This window comes from Telopea speciosissima, chromosome 7, assembly GCF_018873765.1.
Source record: "Telopea speciosissima isolate NSW1024214 ecotype Mountain lineage chromosome 7, Tspe_v1, whole genome shotgun sequence".
NCBI classification, from domain to species: Eukaryota; Viridiplantae; Streptophyta; class Magnoliopsida; order Proteales; family Proteaceae; genus Telopea; species Telopea speciosissima.
In genome coordinates this window covers 61,755,602-61,777,490 of record NC_057922.1, presented here as the reverse complement: position 1 = coordinate 61,777,490, position 21,889 = coordinate 61,755,602, and the positions used below count along the sequence as shown (strand labels likewise).

General features: G+C 38.7%; 2 protein-coding genes across 2 annotated transcripts; both read left to right on the top strand.

The window, feature by feature from the left end:
* Positions 1–6,312, top strand: LOC122667125 (transmembrane 9 superfamily member 7). Its single transcript, XM_043863324.1, has 7 exons — positions 1–214; positions 786–950; positions 1,129–1,238; positions 1,434–1,542; positions 1,620–1,732; positions 4,515–4,656; positions 4,734–6,312. The coding sequence occupies exons 1-7, from the start codon at positions 107–109 to the stop codon at positions 5,889–5,891; spliced, it is 1,905 nt and encodes a 634-aa protein (XP_043719259.1). The 5' UTR covers positions 1–106; the 3' UTR covers positions 5,892–6,312.
* A 13,600-nt stretch (positions 6,313–19,912) lies between these two features.
* On the top strand, positions 19,913–21,725 carry LOC122669207 (probable polyamine oxidase 5). Its single transcript, XM_043865904.1, has one exon. The coding sequence runs from the start codon at positions 19,987–19,989 to the stop codon at positions 21,697–21,699; it is 1,713 nt and encodes a 570-aa protein (XP_043721839.1). The 5' UTR covers positions 19,913–19,986; the 3' UTR covers positions 21,700–21,725.
* The last annotated feature ends 164 nt before the right edge of the window (positions 21,726–21,889 follow it).

The window sequence follows — 21,889 nt, the reverse complement described above, 5'->3', positions numbered from 1 at the left end:
AAGTTCGTCTTTTTAATTTCATTTCAACAGCTCTCTAGCTATATCAGAGTTGCTTTTCCTTTCTCCCCCGTTTGTTCTCCTTCTGTCTCCGACCTCCATCTCGAAGATGGGTAGCTTCGCTTTTGTTGCCTCCCTCTTCGCCCTTCTTTTTCTTCTCATCCCTTATGGGCAATCTTTTTATCTCCCAGGTGTCGCTCCTCGCGATTTCAACAAGGTATGTTCTGTACTCGGATTCTTTTTACCGTGGAATGAAATCTAATTATGTGTTTCAAGTTTCTTCAGATCTTCGATATTTTTGTACTTTTAGAAGTCCATATTTGTTGATTGATCTCAAATTATCTATTAATTTTATAATGAGGGTTTCTGATTTGGGCGAACTTGGATCTAGGGTTTTGGGTTTTGATCTGTCTCAATCTGCAATTGTTGTTGGATCTGGGTCTTTGAAGTTGCATTTCCTTCCATGTTTTACCCCTTTTATTTTTTAATGTTCAATTTAAGTTAAACGCGAAGTTTGTCTAGTAATCGTATGCATGGTTTGACGGGGCCAGAGTTCTTAGTTTTTTCACCTCCCTCGTTTTCCCTGTTTATTGAAATATCTCTGTTGAAATGGATTGGCTAATTGATTATTAGGGTAACTAGCATCTAGTGCGTACTGGTGGTATGGATGATGGACCTCTTTGGTGTCCGATTTGCTTCTTTTGTTTTACTATTTTGTAGCTTATATTTGTTTCAGTTAATCATTGATCAATTATTGATATTGGTTTCATGATTTTCATTCCACATAGGGTGATCCCCTTCAAGTCAAAGTGAACAAGCTTTCATCCACCAAGACACAACTTCCTTATGATTATTATTTCCTGACGTATTGCAAGCCTACCAAAATTATGAACAGCGCAGAAAATTTAGGAGAGGTTCTCCGAGGTGATCGCATTGAGAACTCTGTCTATACTGTGAGCATTTACCCCCATTCTCCATTCTTTTTTATTATCAACATTGTAAACAGGAAAACAAGCTTTATACTTGGGACAGTTTACTATTTTACATAACAGTACAATTCATCATTGATGTGAATGTATGATCTGTATGTCTACCAAAAAATAATATGAACGATATATATGTATATTCCAGTTTGAAATGAGAAAGGAAGAGTCATGCAAGATAGCCTGCCGAGTAAAGCTTGATGCTGAATCTGCAAAGAATTTTAAGGAGAAAATTGATGATGAATATCGTGTGAACATGTAAGTACTTTGAACTGGATGACCTTTCTAGCTGACAATACATATGTATAATGGTCATGCTTTACCTTTTTCTGATGTTATTCTTGTAATCTGACTTCATAAATCTTTTGTAGCCCCATGTTGTATTGCTCTATTGCCCATTTGGAGGGGAAGAAAAGGAAAAACTTCACTGACATGTGTTTGATGGACTTGCAGGATTTTGGATAACCTTCCTGTTGCAGTACCTCGTCAAAGAAGGGATGGAAGCCCGTCAACTACTTATGAACATGGTTTTCGTGTTGGATTTAAAGGATCCTATACTGGGGTAAGTTTTAGAAAAGAGTTGTTTGTTGCATAATGCCCATGCTTTTATTTTGTTTCATGTTTAAAACACCTGTGCAGAGCAAAACTGAGAAATATTTTATCAATAACCACTTGAGCTTCAGAGTCATGTATCACAAGGACCTAGAGACTGATTCTGCTCGCATAGTTGGCTTTGAGGTTGCTCCAATCAGGTGCTGTGTTTCTGTTATTGAAATTATTTAGCATATAAGCTTGTGACTATGTGTGAACCTTTTGTTATGACTGTTTATAATTGGGGCCAGCTCAGGGTTTTAAAACATGGAATCGGGGAAGGAATTGGTCATTTGTGATTCCGATCCGGATTGGATCGGAATCGGCCCAAAGCGGTGCTCAAGAGCCCTAGAATTGGTCCGCAGACCCAAGAACAGGGAATTTTTAGGGTTTTTGGGTGTGAATCAGCCATGTCGGATCGGTGGAAGTCGAGATCGGTTACAACCGATTCTGATCTGAATTCCTGACTCTTAAAACCCTGAACTAGCTTAAATGAGAGGTAATGGGGAGATTATGCAGAACAAACACTTCGGTTTGTTCAGGGAGGAAGGGTTGTAGTTTCTGGGAACATTTGTGTTGTTAATGTGCTAGTTTAGATCTGAAAGATTATACTGCTTTAGAATCCCAACATGTTAGCCGCCAAAAAGGTTTTGAAATCAGAAAGAACACAAAATGTTCATGAGAGCCCCTTGGGGGGGGGGGTTGTCAGCATTCTATTCTTTCACATTTCCTTTGGTCTCTTCAGATTTATGTATTTTGTGCCCTGTTTAGAAGTCATAGCTTCTTTCTTGAAAAAAAAAGAACAATTTTCTATTTGTCATGTTCTTGGTTCAAAAGAATGATTGCGGTATTCAGGAATTCAAAAGGTTTCATTTATCATTTTCTTTTACAATCTCACTTCTGTTGATCGATGTGCTCGTCATCTTCCCTCTATGCTTCTTTTAAGGTGGATTACTGGAAAAAAATGGTGCATCTTGTGTACTGGATCACTCTTATATTCTGACTTCTGATCCTTTGTCAAATTTTGTGTTACTTGTTTCTTATTAAACTTCTCTTTCAAAGTTTGTGGTAAGAATATTGGATCCCTGTTAATAAAGGGATTTTCTTATTGACACCCCTTAAGGTGTCAAAAAATTTGTACTTTGATTAGGAAAATAGGAATCAGGAATTGAATTGGGCAGTACTGATTCCAATCCGAATCGGGTGAATCGTCACAGCTGTTTCGACCGATCTGATTACGATTTTTGAAAGTGTTTGTGACCTTACTTTTTTCCCCTTTTAGTATAACAAACTTTTTTTCCTCCTTTCAATGAGGGTAAGTCCTGTCATTTCACATATGTACTCGAAAAATGTGCAAAGACTGACAGATTTTGACGTCACTTTCAAAATATTTTGAAAACCTTTTTACCCGACTTGAAGAAATTTTGGGAATAAGACAAGGGGCAATGAAAAGAAGGTTACAAGTTTTAAATACACCCATAGAGGTGACATCTAGACAGTCCCATAAATAAATGTAGCTTTTCTGTTTATAATTTATTGAAGGGATAAAGAACTCTACTTGGTTGCGTGGGTAGTGCATATTCCACACAGCCTGGTTTACAATCATTAGATCGGTATAATTTATTATTGACCATTAGATCTGACATAGGTATTAAATTAACAATTAAATATTAATTTAATAATTAAATACCGATCTAACAGGTAACCCATTTCTTCTCTCCAGAACACCACTGCCCCACCCCTGTTAGTCTTTACTTGGTTTTATTATTCGATTTGATTCATAATATTAAAAGTTTTATCTTCTTAAACAATTCAAGAATTTAATCCAATTATTTCAAAATTGAATTGAATGAAGAAAGATTTACCAGTTCCAGTTTAATGTTTAAACAGTTGCATTTCATTTCGTTAAATTCGATTTGAAATTAACGCACTGGTCTCCATTCAAATGTGCCAAAATGCATGAACTGGAGCAGAAGATTCCACCCACTAGTAGAAGAGTAGAAGATTGGTTTGGAAAGGTCATTTTGCAGCTCTGAGAGACCCCACCAGTTCCCGTGTACTTGAGTATTACTGCTCCCGAGACCCAAGTCCAACTGCTTCGAACTTGCTTTGAATTTTAAGGATTCAGTTTCAATTTCCAATGCTTTCTAAAGTGTCTTCCTTTTTGAGTTCTCTCCACGCTTTGCTTTCCCTTTTTCTTCTTCTCTCCTCAATTTCCTTTCTCCTTGCAATCACAGTGTCTCCAACTCTCTCCAGCAATTCTGAAGGTTTGTTTCGTTGCCCGTGATTCCTTTCTCTTATTTCTGGGGTTGACGTGATTTGAGGCCCGCGAGGCTGGGAGGACGAACAGGGATGGGGTGAGATTGCAAAGGGTGGGTCGATGGTTGGGTTGCGGAGGATGGGGTGGGGCGGTGGTGTCTTACAAAGAAGAAATGGGTTACCTGTTAGATCGGTATTTAATTATTAACTTAATATTTAATTGTTAATTTAATACCTATATCGAATCTAATGGCCAATAATAAATGATTCCAATCTAATGGCTGTAAACCAGGCTGCGTGGAATATGCACTACCCATGCAACCAAGTAGAGTTCTTTCTCCCTTTATTGAATTTCAGATGGCACTTCATTTGTTTTGATTTTTTTTTGCATGTTTTCCCCCCCTCTTTTAGTTCATGTTATTACATTTGTCTACGCAAACTTGTTTATGCCCTTGATTCTCAAGTAGACTCTTCAGTGATGCACAATGATTTGGAAATTGGAATGCTATCTTGAATTATCTGAGTGGTTGTACTTATACCACTGACGTGCATTTGTTTTCCATTTGCCTCTCTAATGGTATCCATCGTTTTTTACTTGTGTATTTTTTTTTTTCAGAATGTTAGAGAGTTTGTTAGATTTATTTGCTTTGGTTCTTATCCTTCTCATTTGGCCTATGCAAACAGTATCAATCACGAGTACAAGGTTTGGGATGATAAGAACACTCAATTGGTAACATGCACCAAAAATATTATTCAAGGTAGTACTGTTCCGCAGGAGATTGAAGCAGACAAGGAGATTGTATTCACATATGATGTTTCTTTCAAGGTATCAAATCTTTAAATCCTGTTGCATGATTCTTTTCCTCTGCTTTTTAGTTTCTGATGTGGTTCTGTCTTTTCCAGCCCAGTGAAGTCAAGTGGGCATCTCGTTGGGATACCTATCTCCTTATGAATGACGATCAAATCCACTGGTTCTCCATTATCAATTCTCTGATGATTGTCCTCTTCCTTTCTGGTATGGTGGCTATGATAATGATGAGAACTCTCTATAGAGATATTGCCAATTATAATCAGTTGGAGACCCAGGATGAAGCCCAAGAGGAAACAGGGTGGAAGCTTGTGCATGGAGATGTTTTCAGACCCCCCATTAATTCTGGTTTACTCTGTGTCTATATTGGGACGGGGGTCCAGATCTTTGGAATGACACTTGTTACAATGATTTTCGCATTACTGGGTTTCCTGTCACCTTCAAACCGAGGGGGGCTTATGACTGCCATGGTTCTCTTGTGGGTTTTCATGGGCTTGTTTGCAGGTTACTCCTCAGCTCGCTTGTATAAGATGTTCAAGGGCACAGAATGGAAGAGGAATACTTTGAAAACTGCATTCATGTTTCCTGGTATACTTTTTGCGATCTTCTTTGTGCTGAATGCACTCATATGGGGAGAGCAGTCTTCAGGTGCATTGCCCTTTGGTACCATGTTTGCTCTTGTATTCTTATGGTTTGGTATATCAGTACCGTTGGTTTTTGTGGGTAGTTATTTGGGTTTCAAAAAACCAGCTATCGACGACCCAGTGAAGACTAACAAGATCCCAAGACAGATACCAGAACAGGCCTGGTACATGAAACCTGTCTTTTCTATACTTATTGGAGGCATACTTCCCTTTGGAGCAGTCTTTATTGAACTTTTTTTCATCTTGACGTCAATATGGTTGAACCAGTTCTACTACATCTTCGGCTTCCTATTCATAGTCTTCGTCATACTTCTAATCACTTGCGCTGAGATAACAATAGTGCTCTGCTACTTCCAGTTGTGCAGTGAAGACTACCATTGGTGGTGGAGAGCCTATTTGACTGCTGGATCCTCTGCTCTCTATCTTTTCCTCTACTCAGTGTTCTACTTCTTCACCAAGTTGGAAATATCGAAGCTGGTGTCAGGCATTCTTTACTTTGGGTACATGTTGCTTGGTTCCTATGCATTCTTTGTCTTGACGGGAACAATTGGCTTCTATGCGTGCTTCTGGTTTGTTCGGAAGATTTACTCGTCGGTTAAAATTGACTGAATACAGACTCAGTGGATGCATATCATTAAGTACCAAAAATGAGGTTTGAAGTTGAGGCTTGGGAGAGGAAGGGGAAAAAATGTGCTCGTCAGCTGTGTAGTACAGACTGCATGTGTAGTTTTGACTACTTCCTGCTGGAGAATTTTCTGCTGATCTCTCCAGACTCTCATTTTGCAGATGGTAGCGTAGGACGTTGGCTTGTACCTTTCTGTTTCTTAGCCTTTTATTACTTTGTTTTATAGCTTTTTTTCTTGTTGGGGGTGGGGGTTTGCGAACTGTATTTTTTATTAGCTTCTGCTCAAGAAGCTTACAAAGCTATTCTCCTGGAAATGATTGGAAATGTTGTTAACCTTTTAGGATGGATCATGTTGATGTCTGAATATAAGCACGCAACCTGCTGAGTATTTTAGTTTTTTTGCTCCCCTTTTGTTCCTCTTGGCTTTTGCAGTTAATCACAAAATCTTGGCGGGTTTGTCATATAGTGGATGCTATATTTAGGCAACTAGACCTGTATGTTCATGCGAGACTTGCTTTTGTGAAGCGTGATTCTGAAGACGGGCGGCTGCTTCACGGTTATGATGCTAGGCAGCGTCTCTTATCTCTATTGAACAGAGAACATAAACTTTGGAAAGCCATTAGATGGTCAATGTTGCAGGCCTGTTTGTTAGCTGAACGCTATTCATTCAAGGGCTAACCTGCTTCAAACTTCTTACTCTATCCAACTTCAACTTCCTGCCCACAATAAAGCTTTAATCCTAAAGCTTAGATGGAGACTAATCTCTGAGGAATCTTCTTTCTGAGCAAAGGTGCTGCAATCCAAGTATTTCTCAAGAACTTCTATTTTCAACTCCAATGTGGGAAGAAAAAAGGGATCATGGGTATGGAACAATATCACCTCCATTTTACCTGATCTTAAGAAAATTGTGGAGAAAAATTGGAAATGGTCGAACTACACACTGTTAGCATGATCCGTGGGTTCCTAATATTCCTGATCACTGTTTACCAACTGAAATTTATGACAATTCAATATGTATGGTAAGTGATCTTATCTCTAATCAAAGTCAGAATGTAATGTCTCTTAGCATGTTTTCCCTAATAGTTTCAACTATGAGATTTCAAAAGTGCATATTTCAGATTCTGAAGACCTCTGGAGATGCTCCCTAACAAAATCTGGAAGCTTCTCCACTCGACATGCAGCAAATTTTTTAACTCCACCATTACAAAATAGGCCCTTACTTTCCAAATGGTGACGTTTTTTCTGGAAACTTAATATACATCCGAAATTTAAAATGTTTTTTTGGCATGTTTTAAATGCAGGTTTACCTGTCAAGGCCACTCTCAAAATGGATATCGATTGAGCCTACATTTGTTTTCCGTGATGCTCGTGATGAATCCCACTGGCATCTCTTTCTATCTTGTGAAAGGACTAAGCGTATCTGGGCCTACGGACCCCTCAGACTGAGAACAGAGCACCTAAGCAGCTCTTGTATGGCACAACTTTGTGCTTCCCTCCTTCAATCTAATGCCTTGGATAAACCAATTGCATCATGGTTTTTCTCTATTGTTACAATAACATATTATTTCATTTGGCATGTAAGAAACAAAGTAATTCGTGGTCTAGCTACGATTGACCCCAATCCAGTCCTTTCAAATATTTCTAGATGGATTTTGGATCTAAATTTAATTCCTCCACAGATAAATATTAATTTGGTTGATCCTCTTATATGCATGCAAAATGAATTTCTCTCTAATTCTCCATCTAACTTAATGAACTTACATGTCTTATGTTGCGCAAGTCTTTTTGAACCTAACATAGGACTGACATGATGGGCATATTGCTTTTTGCTTGATGGTCAGAGTGTTTTAATATTTGCAAGATTTTCTTGTGCGACCGACAAAATGAAGGCTGAGCTTTTTGGAATCTTACAGGGGTGGAAACACGCGTTGAAGGATAAAATCCATCTCAAAGAAATTTAGATAAATAATCATGATCTACATGGTCTTTTGAATCTCCGAGGAGATATGTGTATTCCCTGGAATCTCCTCCCCTCCTATCTTGAACTTGCCGAACTAACTTCCAACTTTTCAAATGTAAATATAAGGCATAAAAATAATCTTTGGTTTAGAGCCCTACGCTCTTTAGCCCTCTTTACTATTACTAATAGAACTTCTATCCCCCTTTTTTGTATGATGTACAGATTTTCTGTTCTCTTTGAGTAATAAATATGTTCTTTTCCATTAAAAAAACAAAAAAACTTCAACTTCCTGCCTTGCTTACTATCCTACTGCAAAGAACAGTTCTCTTATTGCTTTACTTGGAGGTGATCTTTCATAAAGCGCCTTATGCGATAGAGCTGCCTAGCTTACAGAATTTCCTTCTTTCTATTTCCGGCTTCTCTTCTCTGCAAATAAAAATACTATCTCTAAGGGACCTTTATCTACTCCATTTTCCCAAGTTTCTCTAATAGAGGGGAGAGGGGTGAAAATAACCACCGTACCCCTGCCCAAACACACTGCTCGGGTGGGATCCACCCCTCTCTATTAGAAATGAAGCGGGCAAGAAATGAAAAAGACTCCATTTGTTTGCTAGAAAAAAAAAAAGCTTAAATCAAGGGGACCAATACGGTAATTTGTTTCTCTTCTCCCTTTTCTCTTCAAAGTCTCACCCAAAAAAATGGATGGGACTTTGCAATTTTTTCTTTACATGGTATCAGAATAAGAAAAAACTTTTTGATATGACTGATACGGAAAATTAATATAGGCACTGGTCCTAAACCCGATACCGATATTTAAAACCATGCGACTCCAAGGCTGCTTTTCAAGAACCAAAGAACAAAATTACTTTTGTCCTGTGTTCTGCCCTAGTTGATATACCATTTAGTGTGATACTGATTCTTAAATCACAACTAATCAATCAATTAATCCCCACAGAATTCGCTACCGCCCTATTTTATGACTATTTGTCTCAAACACTACAAGATTTCTATATCTAAGTCTGATAATGTCATATGGGTTTAGGCCTCGAGGCCATCTTCAATCCATCTGTTGGAAAGTTCACCCCCACCCCGTCCCCCCAAAAAAACTAAATCATATGTCAAAAGTGCATTTTACTTGTCTGGCGAACTGTTTTTTTCACACACGCTCACATGCATTGAGCCGGGCCCAGGTCGAGCCTTTCTTCTTACTTGGCATAATATTTTTGTCATGAGCTTGAGCCTTTTTGGAATGTGCCAGATGATTGGAGGAGAAATATTGTAGTTCCAATCTACAAAATGAAGGAGATATTCGAAGATGCAATAATTAACTATAGAAGCATAAAATTAATGAGTCATACATTGATACGAGATCAATCAAGGATCAGTCAGTAATTAATATCAACCACTACCAATACCAATACGATCAGTCAATAATCAATATTGACCACTACCAATACCAAAACGATACTCATTCCTCCAACCATGCTTATAATGTGAGAATCAAGTATTAACCAATCAAAATTTGGCATTTCCTTTGTCCTATAGTAATTTATTAAGCCAATAAATTGAAAGGTAAAGTTGTTTGTAACCGAACCGGTTACAATACATTGTTGTAACTATTGTAACCGGACTTATTTACCCACCCCCACACCATTTACCAAGATTTTAAGATAGGGTGTTTTTTGTAATTCTTCTCTCTCTCTCTCTCTCCTTCTTCTCCATCTCCGGCTCCTGCCCCTCCCTTCCTGGGGTTTGGCTGTTCGACTCCCTCTCTCCCTCGTCCCTCCCGCCTACACCTCTCCGCTCCAAACCCAAGAAGTTCGATTGCAGCTCGTCTCTGTTGGACATTGCGCCGGCATGAGGGTGCTCCGCCGTGATAGATGTGCTCCGTCGCGTGATGGTGCTCGGCTATGCCGTGATACTCTGGTTTGGCCGTTGTTCACGGAGAGGATTTTTGTTGAATGGAGGGACTCTCGTCGTTCACGGAGAGGAGAGAATGGAGGGAAAATCTGGGATTAGTGTTTTGAGGTTAAAATTTGGTTTTTCCAATAATGAACATTGGATTAGAATAAACCATGTGTTGACCTCCCAGGGAGCACTTGAGGAGCAATGGGGGATCAAGTACTGGGGGCGATAAAAATCCATCAGTACTACTTTAAATAATTACTGGCTCCACAAGCTTATCTTGGGCTACAGTTGGAGGCATGAAAAAGAGAGTACTATATATATATATATATTTTGGTGCAATTCAAGGGCCGGCCAACAATCCATTTGGATCCCACAAGGAGGCAAGGAGAGGACCCACAAGGGGTCAAATATGGAACCCACAAAGAGAGTACTAAAAATATTAAAGTGTGACATAAATATACATGATTTTAGAGGATGGAAATTGCAACCTAGTGGTCATAGATTCGAGTTAAGAAACAATCTCTCTACGAAGTTAAAGATGTATATATAGTGACATGAGCTATGGACTGGGTACACCCTTTTTATATATGACTATGTTCCATTCTTTCTTCCACGATCACTTTTTAGTTAGCTTTTAGCTTTTGGGAGCCTCGAAGGAGGGAAGGGCATTACTAATTTATTACCTTAATCAATTCAAATCAAATCAAATCATTGATATTAGACTAATTGAAGGAGCAAATCAGCCTTTCGTTTTCTCTTTTTCTCCAAATAGTCCCATTCTATCCTTCTATTCCATTCAATCCAATCCATCAATATTCATATCTCTCTCTCTCTCTCTCTCTCTCATGTTAACTTTGCTCTAAATTTTTGTAAAACATTTACCCAACTTACAATGACAACACGGTCAGGGCCTCACACCATCATGTGGAGTTGTTTGGGGGCCCATATCAATGGGCCTCCCCTCCTGTTCTTTGTTTTACTACGAGTTTACTGTTGGGAACTACACGGCCCAGGCCAACCATTGGGCTATTGATTTGAATTGGATACATGATGGTGTTCCATATCCAACCAACCCTAATTCTAATGGATCTTAAATACATATCCGATATTAGATATGGGAAAAAGATTGGTAGCATGGTTCCTGCACCCAGACACAGGACCACGTGTTTTTATTGTTCAGCGCCTAGTGAACTCAAAATTCCCATTCCAATTGGTCCTCTCATTGGTTCCCACACTAGTGCAGGTGTTACATGCCTAGACATCGATCTCTTGCCCATTAAATATTTAGGGAGAGGGTTGTTTGAGCAAATGACATAGATAAACACACCAATGAGACACAGTTTCATATATAGGAGGGCAGCGTAGTCATTTCACGTGAGAGGAGAGAGAGAGAGAGAGAGAGAATACGCTACCCTAGCGGCTCTAAGAACCTTTTCCCTGATTTATAAGTTTAGGGGAAAAAGGAGCATGTTGCCTCTTGTGTTTATACACAGGCCCCCGCGAAATAACCGCTTCACCCCCCATGAAAGGCAGAAATCATGCCCTCGTTGATTTTTCCATGCGTGCTCCCATTGCTCCCCTAAGGGCCCCACTGCTAGACAGAAAACTTTCCCCCATAAGTTTAATCTTAGTCTTCTCCTAGATAAAAGATACAAGGACCCTCTATGAGTTAACAATATAAACTGAGAATCTGCTTAAGCTGAATTCAATGAATCTAAAATAATACCGAAATGTGATTTAAATGGATAGGGTTGAGAATGGACCTCTAAACCTAACCCGTACCAAATTTGATGCCAAGACCCTTAGTTGATGATGCTATGTGTTTATTCACTTTATTGAGTCAAGTTATCTCCCTATCTTTGGAAACAATCATTCATCCATTTTAATTTTAGGGATAGGGATCTACACGTTGCTTGCTTATATTGACATCTTACCCGTCAAACCAATATTGGGAGCGATACAATATTTTTAATGAGGAGAGAAAAAATGTGCTCACTTATTTAATGAATAGAGAAGGAGGAGAAGAGAGAGACTATGAGACTATATCAAAAAGACCAAAAAAAAAAAAAAAGGAGGTCTTTGAGAGGAAAGTACACAATAACAACTTATACTTACGTCTCCCTTAATGAGAAATTTTAATAAGAAATAAAAATCTTTTTGAAATTTTTTTTGGAAGAAGGGGGAGGTGCTCAATAAAATCCATTCAGTTGCAACTCGAAAGACGATATGGAGCAATACAAGGAAAGAAGCATTGACTTTGACCACAAAGATTTTATTTATTATTATTATTATTAATTAAATATTACTTCCTCTAAATCCTAAGTCCTAAATCATAAACCCATGTATAATTATATTAAATAATCACATAATTAAATTCCTGTTGGCATATATATATATATATTAGTACTTACTAAAATGTTTAGTAGCAACTAAGCAATGTATAGCAAGATCTCTGATGATTTTAAAAGCAACAAGAAGGGATGAGAAAGATTATTTTTTTGTTATTTGAAATTGTTTAGTTTTGTTGCAAATGATAAGTACATATCTTCACAGTTTTTGATGAAGATATAGATATTATATAGTAGAAAGAACCCAAGGTTTAGCTTTTAGTTAGATCTTTGAGGTTATAGCCTTTTAGACTATTTGACTTTCACTGTTCACTCATATGGACCAAATCTCTCAAGCCTATATCCTATATTAGATTGGATTCTTAATTAATCTCTCCTACATCAACAAAATGGTTCCATGTCCCCATCCTCAGACCTACTGGTAGTACCAATTATATATAGGAGAAAGTTTTCTTGTGATATCCTTTACACATCATCCGAAGCCCTTGGTCAAGGGACCAGTAGTTGAAAGAAAACCGTGCCCATTTTATATATGGTTGTACTAGATTTATTAGCCTTTCGAATAATTTAAAAAAAAAAATCTTTGCTTCTTTATGCTATAAATTTTTATTATTCTAGTCAATTTTACCCTAAATGATGGAGATTGATAATATTAGAGGTGTAAGTTTGGCCCTAATGGTTCGAGCCGGCCCTGGCCCGCTTTGAGCCCAAATAGGACCTGGGTTGAGATACCTTGGCCCTGAGGGTGGGTCAAGGTTGAGAATTTCTAGCCTTGAGTTAGGGTCGGGCCCAGTCAGGGTTGAGGCCTCGGGTTGAGCTCGGCCCGATCCAACCTAATCCAACCTTGTCTTCTTCTTCTTCTTCTTCTTCTTCCCATCTTGGCCAGCCCATGCATCTCCTTTCCCTCCCATTGTTAGGACCAATTTGGGTCAGCTCGTCCAGACCCTTAGGGAGGATCAGGGTTGGATTTTTCTAGCCCTGAGTCAGGGCCGGGTAGGGCTAGGGCCCAGCTATGGGGACTCAGGGTTGGGTTGGGGTTTTAAAAAGCTCAGCCCAACCCGACCTTATTACAACCCTAATTGATCCTATATCAGATTTCGGGGTTTTAAACCTTAATGAAAAAAACAACCTTTTACCCTTTAGTGGAGGGTAAGGGTGTCAATCAGGCAGTTTGGTTCGGTTTTTTCAGTTTCGGTGTGAGTTTAAGGGAAACCACAACCGAGCTAATAAGGTCTTTTCGGTTTTGGTTCGGGTTGGACTCGGGTTTGGTTTGGTCTGTGATATCGATTTCGATTTGGTTTGAAACCTGAGTATAGGCTGGTTTTGGGTAGGAATTAGGTAGAGTTTTTCGGGTTTGGGGGTTGGTTTTAGGGTTTGGGTCGGTTTGGTCCTATCAGGTAGAACAATCGGTGGCCGTTTGTTTAGCCCGAACCGAGCCGAAATTGAATTGTGTTCTAACTGGAAAATCGAAACCAAACCGTTAAGGCATTGGTTTGGTTTGGATCAGGCTCAATCAAGTTGGGTCGAACCGGTTTTACTGGTTCGGCTTAGGTTTTGACACCCTTAGTGGAGGGGGAATCATTGCCCTATTTACCTTTCTTAACCCAATTGCAACCTATCAACCCCAATCCCATACCCGTAAATTTTTATCCCGGTCAGGTTTAGGTTGGCAGAAATTTCCCTCAAACTTCCCACAGAGTCACACACACACACACACCCCTCTCCACCCAATCTTTTGACTACCAGTAATAGTTTGATGAGTGATCACCAACCATGCAGCTACAGGCACAGCTTTGACACTGCATCTTTGACTTTAACTGTATCCGCCAAGGGGTCAATTTTTTGGATTGAGCTCATCTCCAGAGAACCCAGCATGCCTAGGGGGCATTCAGCCTTTGGGCTGTGTTGCACACATCCCTAGGCATGCATTGAAATGTGTACGACACATCCCAACCCTTGGTTGCTTCCTGAACACTCTCTGGGCGTTGAGCTCCCTGGAGAGGAGCTGAATCCCCATTTGTCAACCTTGTGAAACTTTTCAAGAGGATGGATCAAGTTCTCAGGTTCTGATACGAGAACCATTCTATTACATTAGGTGGCGCAAAGATGGAATCCACTCAGTCTCATACACCAGATGATGCACAGATGGAATCCAATTACCTAAACCATTCTCACTTTTCAACCTGATCATGCATTTAGTATTTCAATCGTGGCCCGTATGTAATCTTAAATCACTTCTCTAGTTTCTTGTGGCGGGTCGGATTCGACCAAGGATAACCGAAAAAAAAAAAAAAAAAACAACCTTGGAATTGGGATTCGGATCGATCTCGGTTAGGATCAATAAAGAATCAGTTAGAATCGATCCAAATAATCCCCAACATTAGTTATTTTCCGTATTATAACAGGTCAATCCAAATCGGTCCAAATCGAAATTGGCTTCGATTGATTTTGATCTAAATTAACCGATCCGACTGATGCAATCCTTGTTTTTAAAACACTGGGTTCGACCCATGGATGGATTCAACTTTGGATCAAAGAAAAGTCAAAATGGATATGGTCCCTCTCTATTGATAATTGATACTTCTATAACAAAAGACTGAAGAAGAACTCTTCCACGTATGGTTATTTGGTTGGTTAGGATTGTTTCATTGGCTCCATTATTGGATTGCAAATTTGCAACCCATCACACATACACATATATGGGGAATAAGATCTCTACTTGGTGGTGTTTTCTATGTCTTTTCACCGGGCACCGTGAGATAACGCCTCTACCCCCTAACACTTGTGCGGAGACCATGCGACCAAATAGAGATATCTTGCCCCACACATATATATTACTTTTCCTTAAAACCAAAGTACCAAACATAGCCAAAATGGAATTTATTTTTGCTTTAACATATACTAGACAAAATAAGGTCTTTATGAAAATTTTCTTCCTTTCTTATTGTTAGGAAAAAGGTCTTCCTTCATACTAAAGATGTAAATCCCCATATAATTCCTTCTCTTTCTCCTCCTTGAGTCCATATTCGATCATAATCAGCACATCACAACTTGATTGTTGATAGTTGGGATAATTGGATACTTTGGGTCCCATGCGTTTTTCATTGTTGCCATTTTTTTATACCAAAAATGGTCATTTCTTATTAAAATTTTAAATTTTCAAAATGAAATTCATTTCAGGCATATCTCTCTCTTCCTTTACTTCACTTTGCAAAATGAAAATTTTATTTCGCCTCACTACCAACTAAAATTAGATCTTTGTGAAATGTTTCATCCTTTCTTAATTTAGGAAAAGCTTCTTCCTTGCATACTAAAGATATAAATCCCGATATAACTCTTCTTCCTTACCCTCAGAAATTCTATATTCAATCATATTCAGCACATCTCAACTTGATGGTTGATAGTTGGACACTTTAATTAGGTCCATGTGCTTTTCATTTTTGGTACAAATTTTATCTGAAATGGTCATTTTTATTTTAATTAAAAAAAAAAAAAAAAAAAAAAAAAAGGTTTTCTTCCCCTCTCACTAAGCCAAGTAAAATATAATGCTTTACTATTTGCCATATGATAGTATATGTTTTTTTTTTCGCTAAAGGTTAGTAAAATTGTATGAAAGAAACATAAAGGAACATTTACAAAAAATGACTGAAAGAACAATCGGAACTTATTTTTGGCCTTGCCATTGATAAAAGACAGATTCTGGAAATCTTTACACAAAAAGAGGCATTCAATAGTCCTGAAGAAACTATGTAAATCTGTAATAGGGGCGGCCCTGAGCTTCCCAACAAATTGCCTGAGAAATGAAAGGAGGAGGAGCATTCCAAATGCTTGTGCCTTTCGTTTTGGCTGCATGATTTGCAAGAGCATCTGCAGCAAAATTAGCTTCTCGAAAACAATGAGTGATTCACCATTGAATGGAGCCTAGGTAGTTGCTGAGCGACCACCAAATCTGCATAAAGCACCAAGGGATTTTGCGAGAAAGGATGGATGAAACAACAGATGTCGAGTCGCTCTCAATCCAAAGCTTTCCAATATATAAATCCCGAGCTTGCTTTACTCCTTCAAAGAACGCTCCCATCTCCGCCATGAAATTGGTTCCCAATCCCTGGTACACCCCAAAACATTTAGAAACTGCTCCCAAGTGATCACGCAATATCCCACCAGCTCCTAATGATCCGGGGTTACCCAAAGAAGACCCATCTGTATTGAGCTTCCACCAACCTGGAGGAGGATGCCTCCATTGAACCTCAAAAATGTTCGTGGCTGGAGACCTAGATATTGGTAAATTTAATTTCCTGGCCAACATCAGTTCTTGAACTGATTTGATATTAACCCCATTGATGCGAGAACAATCCGTGACTTCTCTAAGGCATAATTTCATCACTTGCAATGGGTTTCTTCTCAAATTGTCATACCGACGCTTGTTACGCTCCATCCAAATTTGCTGGCATATGATTATGAGAAGGGCACTCCATGGTTTAGCGAGAGGAATCACCTTAGTCTTTCTTCACCACCATGAGAAAAGCAGTTCAATAGATGAAAAACCACTCAAATTTTCATTAAAACAAAAGAGGATATCTCTCCAAACTTGAGTTGAAAAAGCACAATCCAGCACCAAATGAGCAGTAAATTCACAAGCAGAATCGATTAGAATCGATCCAAATAATCCCCAACATCAGTTATCTTCCGTACAATAATAGGTCAATCCGAATCAGTCCAAATCAAAATTGGCTTCGGTTGATTTTGATCCAAATTGACCGATCCAATCCTTGTTATTAAAACACTGGGTTCGACCCATGGATGAATTCAACTTTGGATCAAAGAAAAGTCAAAATGGATATGGTCCCCTCTCTATTGATACTTCTATAACAAAAGACTGAAGAAGAACTCTTCCACGTATTGGTTATTTGGTTGGTTAGGATTGTTTCATTGGCTCCATTATTGGATTTCAAATTTGCAATCCATCACACACACATATACACACAAATATAGGAAAAGGATCTCTACTTGGTGGTGTTTTCTATGCCCTCCCACTGGGCATCGTGAAATGACGCTTCTGTCCCCTAACGCTTGTGTGGAGACCATGCGACCAAATAGAGATATCTTACCCCACATATATATATATATATATATATATATATATATATATATTATTTTTCCTTGAAAACAAAGTACCAAACATAGCCAAAATATATATTTGCTAGTAATATTTTTTTTTCTAAAATTATCATTTCATTTTAAAGATAAAACAAATTTCAGTATGAAATTCATCTCTCACCTAGCACATTGTGTAGATTTGCAGGTCAGCCAAAACTAACACGCTCTCTCTTCTAAATGAAAATTTTATTTCACTTCAATACCAGCCAAAATGGGTTTTTATTTTTTTATTTTATGAAATGTTTCTTCCCTTCTTACTGTTAGGAAAATTATTTCACTTCACTTTGTAAAATGTAATTTATTTTTGCTTTAATATGTACCAGATAAAATAAGGTCTTTATGAAAATTTTCTTCCTTTCTTATTATTAGGAAAAAGATCTTCCTTTATATTAAAGATGTAAATCCCCCATATAATTCCTTCTCTTTCTCCTCCTTGAGTCCATATTCGATCATAATCAGCACATCACAACTTGATTGTTGATAGTTGGATAATTGGATACTTTGGGTCCCATGCGTTTTTTCATTGTTGCCATTTTTTTTGTTACCAAAAATGGTCATTTCTTATTTAAATTTAAAAAAAAAAAAAAAAAAAGTTTCAAAATGAAATTTATTTCGAGCATGTCTCTCTCTTCCTTTACTTCACTTTGCAAAATGAAAATTTTATTTCACTTCACTACCAACCAAAATGAGTTCTTTGTGAAATGTTTCATCCTTTATTAATTTAGGAAAAGCTTCTTCCTTTCATACTAAAGATATAAACCTCGATATAACTCTTCTTCCTTACCCTCAAGAATTCTATGTTCAATCATAATCAACACATCACAACTTGATGATTGATAGTTGGATACTTTAATTAGGTCCCATGTATTTTCATTGTTGGTACAAATTTTATCTAAAATGATCATTTTCATTTTAAAATAAAGAAAAAAAAGGTTTTCTTTCCCATTCACTAAGCCATGTACAATATAAGGATCCCGATCCTCTACTGCCGAGCTGCCCCAACTTCCCTACTGCACAGACACAGTAGGGTATGAAATGACTGCCTTACCCCCACTCGGACAAGGTGCTCGAGCAGGGGTAAGGTGGTCATTGCACACCTTACTGTGTCTACACAGTAGGGCGCAGTACAGGCAGCTCGGCAATAGAGGGATCCGACCCAAAATATAATGCTTTACTATTTGGCATATGGCATTATATGGGTTAGTCCATGTGATAATACATGGATTAATCCATGTGATAGAGAACCAATCAAGCATCTCATTGATACAATTTCAGCTGTAGCTAAAATTACTTTTGGCATCCAATGATGCTCTAATAGGAAACTGTATCTCCCATCAGTAGAACTTTGTTGTAACTTCTTTTCTTTAATCTTCAATATATTGTTTTATTTTTCATAAAAATAAAGTAGCTAAAATTCCAAAAATGTCATTTTGTATTTTATATTCATCTTCATTTGATGACATTTTGGTAATTTTTTAAAACTTTGGATCAAAATTTGAACAACTTTCCTTGTTTACTTTGGCGTAAAATTTGGCCATTGAGATGTATGTGGGGTCTTCTATCACATAGACTAACTCATGTACTACCAAGTAGCAAACAATGAAGCGTTATAATTCTCTAGATATTGACATGTAGGACACTAAATTTTTTTTAAATAAAATGTTCTCCTAACTATTATATTGTGCATGTTTACATGTCACTACTTCTCTCTCTTTCTCTCTCTCACATTTTGTGTAGGACTTAAAAGTTATTTGATTTGATAAACTTCACTTACTTCACTTCACTTTGCTATATTTAACTGCCAAAATGAGGTATTTTTAAATAATTCTTCCTTTCTATTATTAGGAAAAGCTTCTTCCTTTCTTGCTAGAAAAAGATGTAATCCTGTATGCAATTCTTGGTTTCCCCCTTCTCCTCCTTTAGTCCATATCCATCATAATCAATTCATCACAACTTGATAGTTGATAATTGGAAACTTTGGGTACTATTATGACAAGGCATAGGTTACACATTGGGGAAGGTGGATCCGTAGTCCCTACTCCTTAGTCCCTAATCCCTAATCCCTAATCCCTAATCCCTCCCCTTTTAAAGCACTTATTAGACAAATTAATGTCTAATTTATAGGCTCCAAGAAAAAGGATTGCCTCGTCTTTATATGAGCAAAATAAATAAAAGTAAAGGGAAGTAGTTTTCTGTCGCGGAGTATGGCTACCATGGCTTTAGTGCATGGTATCGGAACGGGTATCGGCAACACACAAAATCAATATGATTTTGATACAGTATCGGCCTGGATCAGTTGTATCGGACAAAACTACCCCTGAGATTCCTTGAAAAAAATGAGTTTCTAACTATTTTACCCCTTGTCTGTACCATGCTATGGATACGGTATAGGTATCGATGACTAGCAAAATCGATACATATCACCCGATATAATACCGATACTTTGAACCATGATGGCTACGCCTATATTCTCATGCGTCTCTCTCTCCTCAAAATAAGAGGGCAGAGGTGTCTTTTTCATTAAATCAATTTGCTTCTTTCTTTATTAACAAAAGCTCATCCTCTCCCTCCCTCCTTCTACTTATAAATCCCCTGTTCTAGTTAAAATCCAACCAAACATAACACACCACTCTTTGCTTTCCTCTCTCTGTCTTGTTTCTCTTGTCTCTTCTTTGCTCATCTCCTTCTCTCTGTTTGTTTTGTTGTATGCTTGTGAAACCAGTAACTATGGTGGCTAAGAAACCCAGAATCGTTATCATAGGAGCAGGAATGGCGGGGTTAACAGCTGCTCATAAGCTTTATAGTGCCACCGCTGGAACAGAGCTATTTGAGCTCTGCGTTGTGGAAGGAGGTGACAGAATTGGTGGGAGAATTCATACATCTGAGTTCGGTGGTGACCGAATTGAGATGGGTGCTACCTGGATCCATGGCATCATAGGAAGCCCCGTTCACAAGATTGCACAAGAAATCCATGTGTTGCAGTCAGACCAGCCATGGGAGCGCATGGATGGGTTCTCTGAAGAAACAGTTACAGTTGCTGAAGGTGGGTTTCAGCTCTATCCCTCTATCATCGAACCCATTTCAACTCTTTACCGAAATATGATGGAGTTCGTTCAGGGGAAACTGAGTGAAGCAGAGCTCACTGAAAACAGCAGCAATGGCGGTTTCGATGTCGATTACCATGAGATTTCAGCTCAAGCTCTTGAAATGTGCTCCCATAAGAAGGGTCTCGGCATTGGTTTTTTCCTCCGACGAGCACTTGAAGCTTACTGGGTTTCCTTGAAACAGAGAGACGACGTCAGAGGGTATGGTAGTTGGAGCACGAAGCAGCTCCAAGAAGCGATCTTTGCGATGCACGAGAGCACGGAGAGGACTTATACTTCGGCAGCGGACCTCTCAACCCTGGATTTCAATGCTGAGAGCGAGTATCGTGAGTTTCCAGGGGAACAGATCACCATTGCCAAGGGTTACTTGAGCATTGTGGAGTCGCTAGCGTCAGCACTTCCCACGGGTTTGATCCAACTGGGTAGGAAGGTGAAGAAAATCGAATGGCAACCTGAAGGTGTTGTGAGATCGTTGGAGATGGAGTGTAATGGGGATTGTAGCAGCAGCAGCAGCAGGCCTGTGAAGCTCTGTTTCGATGATGGTTCAGAAATGGTGGCGGATCATGTCATTGTGACAGTGTCTTTGGGGGTTCTCAAAGCTGGGATTCGGGAAAAATCAGGTATGTTCAGTCCTCCGCTTCCCTCCTTCAAGACTGAAGCTATTTCCAGGCTTGGTTTTGGGGTTGTAAACAAGTTGTTTCTGCAATTGGATCGAGAAAGTGAGAATCTTGAAACGTTTCCCTTCCTGCAAATGGTGTTTCACCGGTCTGATTCGGAAGCCAGAAACCAGAAGATTCCCTGGTGGATGCGTAAAACAGCTTCACTCATTCCAATCTACAAGAACTCTGATGTAGTCCTCTCTTGGTTTGCTGGGGAAGAAGCTCTAGAGCTCGAGTCACTCAAAGATGATGAAATTCTAAATGGAGTCTCCAGTACAGTCTCTAGTTTCTTGTCAGATTCTAAGCCCAAAAACAGCAATGGATGTGTGAATTCTGTGGAGTGCAATAATAGTCATGGGAAGAAGATAAAGTTCAGTAGGGTTCTAAGGAGCCAATGGGGAAGCAATCCTTTGTTCATGGGTTCTTACAGTTATGTAGCAGTGGGGTCGAGCGGCCATGATTTTGATTTAATGGCAGAGCCATTGCCACAAAGTAGCAACAGTGACTTTGTTGAAGGAGCTTCTCCTCCTCCTCTTCAAATTCTATTTGCAGGGGAAGCTACATACAGAACACACTATTCTACCACCCATGGAGCTTATTTCAGTGGTCTAAGGGAAGCTAATAGACTCCTACAACATTATCCCTTGCACCATTAGAACAGTAGAATTCTTAAAAGATCTTCTACTCAATATGACAGAGCAAGAGTGAAAGGGAGATGGGTTGGGTATTTTATTTTTTTTCTTGAAAATGTATTAAATTAATGAATCTTCTTTTAGATCTTCATAATTTGGGGTTAAATTCCTTCTTTTTTTTTTTCTTTTATGTTGGATACTTTTGTTTGGGACT

What these genes read in the sequence shown, in the direction of transcription:
- LOC122667125 (XM_043863324.1), top strand. Translation starts at nt 107, where the DNA reads ATGGGTAGCTTCGCTTTTGTTGCCTCCCTCTTCGCCCTTCTTTTTCTT. An exon ending in CTCCTCGCGATTTCAACAAG is followed by an intron (nt 215 to 785) that starts GTATGTTCTGTA and finishes CATTCCACATAG; the next exon opens with GGTGATCCCCTTCAAGTCAA. An exon ending in TTTGAGGTTGCTCCAATCAG is followed by an intron (nt 1,733 to 4,514) that starts GTGCTGTGTTTC and finishes CTATGCAAACAG; the next exon opens with TATCAATCACGAGTACAAGG.
- LOC122669207 (XM_043865904.1), top strand. Translation starts at nt 19,987, where the DNA reads ATGCTTGTGAAACCAGTAACTATGGTGGCTAAGAAACCCAGAATCGTT.